Source organism: Psammomys obesus, unplaced genomic scaffold (assembly GCF_907164565.1).
Source record: "Psammomys obesus unplaced genomic scaffold, mPsaObe1.curated_primary_1811, whole genome shotgun sequence".
NCBI classification, from domain to species: domain Eukaryota; kingdom Metazoa; phylum Chordata; class Mammalia; order Rodentia; family Muridae; genus Psammomys; species Psammomys obesus.
In genome coordinates this window covers 2707299-2717208 of record NW_026596962.1, presented here as the reverse complement: position 1 = coordinate 2717208, position 9910 = coordinate 2707299, and the positions used below count along the sequence as shown (strand labels likewise).

General features: G+C 54.5%; 1 protein-coding gene across 1 annotated transcript in view; it reads right to left on the bottom strand.

Moving 5' to 3' along the window:
* Dipk1c (divergent protein kinase domain 1C) overlaps positions 1-9910 on the bottom strand; it is a 21136-nt gene that overhangs the window by 7609 nt on the left and 3617 nt on the right. Inside the window, exon 3 of the mRNA XM_055598744.1 lies at positions 1342-2001. Within this exon, the coding sequence (XP_055454719.1) occupies positions 1342-2001 (660 nt within the window). The remainder of the gene's footprint in view (positions 1-1341; positions 2002-9910) is intronic.

The following is a 9910-nucleotide window of genomic DNA, read 5'->3' as shown; positions in this document are numbered from 1 at the left end:
GATAGATAGATAGATAGATAGATAGATAGATAGATAGATAGATAGATGTGACAAAAAAAGAATTTTCATTGCTACCAAGTTCTCTGATGATAAGATAAGGAAAACCACTAAGATGTCCTCAGGGAGGAGCAGAGCCCCTCTCTAGGGGCCCCAGAACATTCTGGGACTCACCAGAACTGCCCCACAGGTCCGTCTTGTCCCATTGAAAGCTACCCCTGAATCTTCAGACCCTCCAGAGCAGGCATGGCCTGGGCATTAGAAGGACACAGTGAGAGCAAGGACAAAAACCTGATTACATACAACACTGGAGGCAAATGTTGACCCCTGGATTTCAGGCTGCTTTAAAAAAGGCTGAGTCAATCCTGCGCAGCCTACCATGAAATGCCATGGCCCAGCAGTAACTTATTTGGTCTCTCAATGTCCTAACCAGGAGGAAGAGCCTTGGTCCATGGGCCAACCCCCACAATAAGCAATCCAGTCTGAGTAGCGCTTGCAGCATAACAATGAAGTTGCTGCAGGAGTGACTAACCAAAGCACAGCCCTCCCCACTGCCCACCCTGTGCCCATGACATCATCACAGGCCCCATCACCGCTTCCTGCTGGGTGGCACAGCACCTGGCCATGGAGGCGCTGAGACCAGGGCTGGGAGACTCAGCAGAACCTGACACTACTTTTAGCCAATAGGGAAGGCGTCTGATACTATCTAATAAAACATGCAAATGCCTCTTGTCACCTCTAGTCCGCCACAGTTAGCTCTGCTGCAGCTGTGTAGCCCCTGTGCCGGGGGGGGGGGGGGCGCCTCCCATGTGCAAAGGCAGCGGGGCCAGACCTTTACCATCCCTGAGAGCCTTCCCGGCTCGCAGACACTAGAGCTCCATGTGTGTGTGCAGAGGTCTCATTGCCCCTCCCCAGAGGAGTGCCGCTGGCTGCCGCTGAGGGTTCTCAGCGCTCTGGTGCTGTGCACACAGAGCGCCTGGCCTGGAAGAACAGCCCTGGAGCTCTTACCACACCATCCCTGTCAGGGAACCCATCCCCTGCACCCACACAGACCCCAGACCAGCACTACCGAGGCATCAGAGCTGCCCTCAAGGAAGTGAGCACCTCCTGAGCCTCCTGCTGCACTCTGCTCCTGAGGCTCCTTCACTGGACTTGACGGAGCAGCAGATGCAGCTACTTATAGCCTCTGGTTGACCTGGCGGGGAGTGGTCTAGAACGGGAGGGACGGGGAGCCACAACGCTGCCCAAAGTTACGAGGCTTCCTTCTGGAGGCCGAGACCTCCCTCCCTCCCACACAGACCAGACTCTTCTCCCTGCCAAAGGCATGGCAGCCTGCTCACTCACCGTGAAGTCCCTCCTGATGGCAAAGTTCTCGGGCTTGACGTCACAGAGGTGGAGGCGGTGGGCAAAGTCGCTGTCGAAATGGCTCACCATGTCCAGGAAGCTGAGGGCTATGTGGCTGATAGCCTGTGCCTGGCCCGCGTCAGCCAGTGGGAAGAGTGCCCTGTGGTGAGGGCTACCGGCTGCCAAGTGCTCCACGGCGTAGAAGTGGCCACAGGATCCCAGCACGGGCAGGATGTGGCGGCTCAGGTCCGGCAGCAGGCTGAAGTACAAGTACTCCTCCTGCTGGAGCAGCGACCACGCGCTGGCCAGCTGCCGCCGCCAGCCGGGGCCCTGCCTGGCGGGCCACAGCGGGGCCATGCTGGTGTTGGGCAGCTCCAGGCCCAGCGAGCTCTTGACCTCCCCGGCCACCATCAGGAGCAGCTCGGCCTCAGGGATACCCGGGTCCCCCGGCCCTGCCTCCTCCTCCGGCAGACTGAGGGCTGGGAAGCTGGAGAAGGCCTCCTTCTTGGATTTGAGGACCACAGTCCGGCCGCGCCACTGGGCCTGCAGCACCTTCTTACCATGCTCGTAATACAGGCAGCGCTGGTACAGCAGCTCCCCGGCCACGCACAGGTCCTCGCACAGGGCGCCCGTGAGCCAGCCGCCGCGGTAGTCCCGGCACTGGAAGGAAAGGGAACAGTGGGTCACAACAGGGCAGCGGTAGGGTCAAGGAGAAGCACACATCGGCACCTGCAGGGGGAATTGGGAACGAGCCGAGGAGAGAAGCAGTCCAGATGGGAGAGGTGGGCTCTCCTGGACCTGTGAGCTGCCCGGCCAACGCTCCAGCCGGAAACAGTTAAATGGTATGCACAGAGCACAGACTATCCCACTTGTCATTAATCCTTCGCAACACAGCATAGCTGCATTGTATCCTGCGGCAGTGAGTATCGAAAGAAACGCAGAGGTGAGTCTCAGCATGGAAAAGATATGTGTAGCTACCCAGACTCTAGGCTGTGGTGGGGATAACCGAGCCCCTTGGGTTGATTTTTTGGTATCCAAGGAGAGGCAGGTTCAGACAGACAGCCCTCATGGTAAGAGTCTCATGATTATGTCACTCAGTCGAGCTGAGGACGTGGCCTTCCAAATCAGACATCTAGAGTTCAAGAGTGTCTCCTTGAGGAGGGGGCTGGGGGAGGCTGAGAAAAGCTGAGCCCTGGGAGAGCAGACCCAGGTCACGACGAGGCTCATCCACAGACCGTTAACATGCCCATGCCAGAGCAGCTGGGTTGGGTGAGGCCTCGTCTACCTTCGGGCGGACCACGGCGCTGCCCTTCCTACAAACACACCCCTGTGTTCGCCGTCACACCTGAGGTGGTGTGCTCTCCGTGCTCCCATTCCTCCAGCCCCCACGATGTCAGATAACATGCCTCCTGCTCCTGGAGCGGACAGAGGCGAGGAGGGCCTTGTGACGCTCTGGATGCTTGGGGACAGTCTGCAATTGCTTCTGCAGTGAGGCCGGGGGTGGGGAGTCTCTCCCAAACATCATGGGGCTCCAGGATGGCGCCACTTGGGGGATGTGGGAACCTGATTAGCCTCCCATCGCTCCCTAGGAAGGCTATTCTGTCAGTCCTCAAGAAAGAGGAAGGAGCACAAAAGGGGCAGGGAGTGAAGGGAGAAGAGTCATAACTCTGTTCAGTGTCTTTTCGCCCTGCTTTGCTTCTCCTAAAATGCCCGGATGACCAGCGCGGACACTCTGGCCGAATCTCCAGTCTGAGAGCTGGGGGCCTGACCACTCTCTCCCTGCTGGGTTGCGGCGCCCCAGCATGCCGCCTGGTTGGGGCCGCCTCCTCCTCCTCCATCCAGCCTGTTCTGCCTCCCTCACAGTGTACAGTCCAGCGAGAAGCGCGTGTGCAAAGAACAACATGGCCTCGAGCCACAGTCAGACATGCCAGCATGTTCTTCTCAAAGACAGGAGCTGGTTTCGCGTTAGTCAGCCTTACTGCCCCTGAGATGATTATAAGATGTGCCTTGAAGTCAGGAAAATAAACTCCGAGTGCCTACACACAAATAATTTCAAAACCAAAAGCTGTCTGGAAACCACAGGCTTTCATGACTCATTTGGCCACAGTGGCCTCAGGCTGAAATGACGGGGCGTTTGCGGTCCCTGCTGGGCTCTGACTGTGTGCATCCAAGAAACCCCTGACGACTGGCACTGCCCCACGCCCTACATGCAAGACATAACCATTCACACCAGACCACAGAGCAGCTAACAAGAAACTGTGGGCTTTCATGACTACTGAAGACAGAGGTTCAAAACTCCCGTCAGCCAAGAGCCCGCCTGTGCTGAAGGTGGTGCCTGCACCGTCCAGCCACTTTCAGACTAACTTCACAGCAGCCTGAAGGCCCGAAGCCACAGGTCCGGGCTGCCCCTCCCGCAGGCTTCCTGCTGACGGGGCACACTTGCGTTGGTGCCCTTTAGACCTCCGTGTAGCAGAGACGGAGGCTCACACTAATCAAACACCACGCTCCAGGCCTTCTTCCGACAGGGTTCTGCAGGAAGAAAGCCCGGGGAGGGGCTCAGCGGTGCCCCCGCTGCTCCTGCAGAGGACCTGGGTTCAGATTCTGGAACACGCATGGCACCTCACAGCCATCTGTGTGTTGGGGGAGTGTCTGACACCCCCTTCTGACTCAGACACCAGGCACACACATGAGTGTAGTGAACACTCTACACATGAAATAAAATAAGCATTTTAAATAGAAAGAGAGTGCTGTGCCTCAGCTCCCAGCTAGAGAATGACACCATAAGCTCAGAGCTCTGCTGCTCCTGATGTTGAGGATGACGGTGGTGGTGGTGGTGGTGGTGATGGTGGTGAAGGTGATGGTGGTGGTGGTGGCGGTGGTGATGGTGGTGGTGGTAGTGGTAGTGGTGGTGGTGGTGATGGTGGAGGTGGTAGTGGTGGTGGTGATAGTGGTGGTGGTGGTGGTGGTGATAGTGGTGGTGGTGGTGGTGGTGATAGTGGTGGTGGTGATGGTGGTGATGGTGGTGATGACGATGGTGATGAGGAGGAGAATGGTGGTGATGGTGGTAGTGGTGGAGGTGGTGATGGTGATGTGGTGTGGTGTGGAGGTAGTGGTGGTCGTGGGGTGTATATACCTGTGTATATGGAGGCCAGAGGTCAACTGTGGGTCCCTTCCTGTATTGCTCTTTACTTTACTTTTTGAGACAGGGTCTGTCAATAAACCAGGAAGTCACTTTTTGGCTACACCAACAGGCCAGTGGTTCCAGTGTCTGCCTGTGTGTGCCCTACCCCATTGCTGGGATCACGGGTGTGCAGCACCACGCCTGACTTTCAGTGAGGATCTGGACGTGGGACCCCGTGCTTGTACCATCAGCACTCTACCGACCGGCTGGACTTTGCGGAGGGAATGCTGACCTTTGACCTTAGCTCTGGGCCGTCTTTCCAGATGGCCTTGGGAAGGTGGGTACTGAGACAGCCAGTGGGTGAAAGTGTGGTCTCACAGCTGTATGCGCATACGCTATTCACTGTCCAAGTGTTTCCCTGCTCAATCCGAGTTCACAGCTCCACGTGTCTACAATAAACCTGATAAGAAAAGGCGGCACTGTCTTGCCTTCCTTTTAAATTAAACAGGAGAAACGGCGCAGTACCCAAAGTGGCTTGGACCCGTTCCACGGCATTTCTCTGATGTTGCTGCAGCGGTAATTTAATTGGAAATGCTCCTGCATGAAGCTCAGGGCGGAGCTGGAAAAGAAAGCGCTGTGTGATCACCTTTGCTGGGGCTGCGGACACTCACAGTGCTCAAAGGGGCACTTGAGGAGCGGGGCCCAGAGGAAGCCTTAGAAGAGGCCCTGGCTAGGCCCCAGCCACTGAGACGCTCCCCTCTGGGTATGAGTTAGAAGCGTGTGGGGAAGGGGAGCTGGCTCTCCTCATCACTGCACCAACCATGGGTTACACTGCAGACGCAGGAGCTGGTGAGTCCCATCAAGATGGGTCTAGAACAAGGCTTTGTCCCCACCTGGACACAAACAAGTCAACACTGACAGTGTTCTGAGTGTACCCCTTGTGAGTGAGTGCGCTCGGGGCCACCTCAGCGGGCAGCTCCCAGGCCGCTTCACAGCTGGATGACAACCGTGGGGCCGGGCTGGCTTCACAGTTCCTGTCGCCGCGGGCTGGCTTGGCCCGGCCTCTGCCCCTCATGGGCTGTGCACCTGCTTCTGAGAGTGTGCAGTGAGGACAACTGTCCAGCATCACAGGTGATGCCACGAGGTCCAACACAGTCAGAGGCGCCATCCCTGGCTCCTGGCCCTGGGCAGCCTGAGCCTCTCTGCAGCTTCCCAGACCTGGTTATGAGAGAGTGGGTCAGGCTTCCCAGGGACATGAGCTCAGCGCTGACGGCGGAGGGGCCGAGTCAGCAGGCAGAGAAGAGGGGGGTTCTGCCAAGTTTTGATGAGGCACCGAGTGGCCAGAGAATCAGAAAGCGCACTTCCGGGTGGAGAGCAGCGGCAGCACGCTCTAAGGAAGATGCTATTCCAGGGCGTGGAGTATGGCTCGGTGGGCGAAGCTTGTCGCACAGTCATGAAGACCCGAAGATGCATGAGCACTAGCTTGTGATCCCAGGGCTCCTTTGGCGAGAAAGGAGGCAGAAACAGGGGACTCTGGTACACGTGGTGGTCAACGAGACTCTGTTTTCAAGGTTGTGCTCTGAGTGCCACACATGCTCTGTCGGATGCATTACACACACACACACGTACACACACATGCAGAAGTCTAAACTTTGCTACTTCAAATCTGGCACAGTGATTCACACCTGTAGTCCTCACACTGGGGAAACTGAGCAGAGTGACGGCCGTCTATGAGACCAGTCTGTCTCAGACAAACCCTGCCTCCAAAGCAGTCACTCTCCTGTCTCCATCCACTCTTCCCAATGTGTCAAGTTCACTAAAAACCTTCTCACCCGGGGGCATCCTAGTCTCTCTGTCTCTGTCTCTCTGTCTCACACACACACATTAAATAGCCGTGTGACCATTGTCTGTACTGGGTCCATCAACACATTGCTTTATATACAAATCTGTTTCAGCAATGAAACAAATAAAAACGATTGAAATGTCCAGGAAATTCACCCCAGCAAATTTGGAAGGCAATTTCCAAAGAGGAGTCAGGAGACGCTTGAACCATTGAGAGTGCCACTGAGTTTGCATCAGCCTAGGGGAGTGCGGGGCAGGGATCACACCAGTTGCGTTCTGGGGACCACGCTGGCTTCCTGCTAGACAGCCTAGTGTCTGAAAGGGCAGGATGTGAAGGTCAGAGGCCTCCAAGCCTGCTGGCTACCACAACTTCTCAATGGCCCAAGAAAGAAATCCACAGTAGAAGTGTGCTCGCGAGCACACGCAGGTGCGTTTACTGCAGAGAGGCTGCTGTTCCTTGTGTCAAGATGCAGGCTCTGCCCTACCTCCTGCCCGTCTGTCTTCTACAGGTGGAGAGCTCTCTCCCCTGTGGCTGGCTAAACCACACTCTCTGAGCTTAGCATGCTGGTGCCTGCTGGGTGCAGAGAAAGACTTAGTCAGGCAAATAAGACACCATAAGCTGAACATACAGACTACAAGCTTAAAGGGGAATCTGGAAACTCTCGATATGTGAGTGCTAATGGCTGGCTTACTGTATTAGCAGCATCTTCTAGCGTTTCAACAGAGGGGGCTTCAGTAGGTCTGTGTTTAAAACTGGACTGTTTCTCTCCTCTAGGATCTCCAGGATCACAGGTATGTGCCACCACGTGTGGTGTTTTAGTGGGTTCTGGGAGCAGAACTCAGATCCCGATACGTGTGAGGAAATGAGTCACCAGCTGAGCTGTGTCCTGCACACCTCTGCTGGCACAGTTTACATTAATAAAATTAATAGTCAACCTATTTTCCTGTTGTTGTGTATACATATCATCATCATCACATCCCTCCCGCCCTCCCCTCCCCCTCCAGCTGCTCCCATGACCCCTTCCCAAATTCTTCTTTAAATAGCATAGGGACCTATAAGTGTGTGTCTCTGTGTTACAGAGCCTATGTAACACGCATGTGCATACAACTTACTCAGTACATTTGGCGTTGCTCGAATGTGCATGTAGGGCTGACCACTGTGGACTGCTCGTCTATGAGCCTGGTGAGCACTGAAGCATTGAGCTCACACACACGCAGCACTGAGGCACTAACTTGCACACACGCAGCACTGAGGCACTGAGCTCACACACACAGCATTGAAGCACTGAGCTCGCACACACCCCGCAGTCAGGCTTCCTGAGAACCGGCCTTCTCCACGAAGCTGCACTGTGCGTGCTGCAGAACCCCAGCAAGCAGCACCCCAGTGTGCAAAGCCTCCTCTGAAGACACAGCTGACTCTGCAGAGAGGGGCTCCCCACTGCTATGAGCTCGTCCTGGGCAGAGGCCCAGGGTGCTGTGTCCCCTGGGGCCCCGGCAGTCTCCATTATCACGAAAAGATGACCCTGCCCCGTTTTTTGTTTTGTTTTAACCTTTAATGTAGGCAAATGTTGGCAGGCCACTGAATTCCATAGCACCTAACCAGGCCTAGACAGTTAAGGCTTCTGGATGCCACAGTCTGTGGGAAGACTGTTGAGGCTTTGACAACAGCTTGCTGGGGGGAAGACCCCCTAAGCTGCTGCTCAGGGTTTGCACTGTAGAAAATTTTAAGCATCCAGGGTCTCTGTTGTTCAAGGCACCAACTAGAATCTAAGTCCTCAGCACATCAAAATTGCCAAGCAGGACAATGCTACATGGCCTTCCCAGGCTTAATTCTTTCCATCTGCAAAATGGGCTATTTTCAAAGTGAACACATCATGGAGCTTGTCAAGAGGATTAAGTGAAGTACGATGGGCTGTGCTACTGTGCCTGCTGCTGGGCAGAGCAGGCATCAGCAGGTGCTGGCGGAGAGCATGCTGCCTCTCTAAGGCTCTCTACCTGCAGAAGCTAGGGGTGTCCTGACAAAGCTCCCAGCCCTTCCTCAGCCCAGCAGAGCCTCACCACTCAGCTCCCCCAAAGAAAGGCCTTAAGGACCTCCCAGCCAGCCCAGGAGTACCCCTTCCATGATTGCAGTATGCTGAGAAGCTACACAAAAGGGAAGACACTGGGAATCCAAAGGACCCAGGGCCTGAAGCTTTCAAACAAGTCACGTTAGCTTTGAAAGTGCAGGAGACCCTTGGGAGACTGGCAGACCCTCCCCCATCCTCTGGCCAGCTCCTCACCACCTGGTTGCTGTATTCTGTAGGTAAGGTTTCCCCTGCGGCCAGCAATGTCACCTGCCACTCTGGGGCCTGGGAACTCAGGCTGCCAGCATGGGCCACTCTCCAGTACTCCTGGCCCTGCACAGAGGACCTCCCTTTGGCTCTAATTTCTTATGTGCTCTGGATACTCACAGTGAAAGCTAATGAGAGTCTGGAGGCCAGTCAGAAAAATAACAACCGGTTTTATTATGTAGGATGAAAGCCAGACGAAATGCAAAGTGCCGGGGGAGCCAGGACACAGGCGTGATTCAGACCCAGCCCTCAGAGGCCACTATGCCAACCTCTGCTTGGCAGCTGCCTGGCTGAAACTGCGGTTTAGTCTGCCCTAAGTTAGGGTCTTGCGTAGGAGCTGAGTCAGGGCACATTCTCAGGTTCCCCTCGGCAAATTCAGAATGAAAGCATCAGGAAAGAAGGTTCAAGAGTAAAGAGAGACCTTTTCTTGGCTGAAGACCAGTTCACACGCCGCATCCCCGTGCCCCCCACCCCAGCATTTCACCTGGGACTCTAACAAACAAACTTTGGGAAAATGGCTTTGAGAATTTGGCAAGAGTTAAGATTGAAAGATGTCAAAGACAGAATCAATCTTTTCAGCTCTCTGTCAAACTAAAAACGACCCCACATGGCTACATTGAAGATGTATTGGTAGAGCTTCTAAACAGAATTGGTATTAATTTGCAGCCTGGAATGCTGGGAAAGTTATGACTACCAATTACTTAAATTATGTCAGGCAATTTAATTTCCATTAGGCTTTTCCCAGCATGACCAAAGATAAATAAATAAATAATGGGCTTTGTTTCCTATTTTAATCTAAAAGATTATATTAAGTTTGTAAATGGGATCTGGGTCTTAGCCAAACTATTAAATTTTATTGTCTTAGTCAGCAAGGCTCACCAAAATAAAAGGAACAATCTCTGCAATCCAAAGGATTTTTAGGGGGTTACTGGGGAAAGTAATGAGATCTTGCAACTTAAAACTTGGTGGAACTTCAGTTGATCAGTGGACAGAAAGTCTATGTCCTGTGTCAAGGGCACAGGCCAACTGGAGCAGGAGCAGCATTTAGTTAGGAAGCGTGCTTCAGTGCGTTAATTTCTCCACTCTCCTTTGAGAGGTCTTTAAAAGTCAGGGGCAGCTGTGGCATTCGCCTGTAATCCCGGCAGAGGAGGCAGAGGCAGAGGCAGAGGCAGAGGCAGAGGAGGCAGAGGCAGAGGCTGAGAGACAGAGACAGAGGCAGAAGCAGAGGCAGAGGAGGCAGAGGCAGAAGACAGAGGCAGAGGAGGCAGAGACAGAG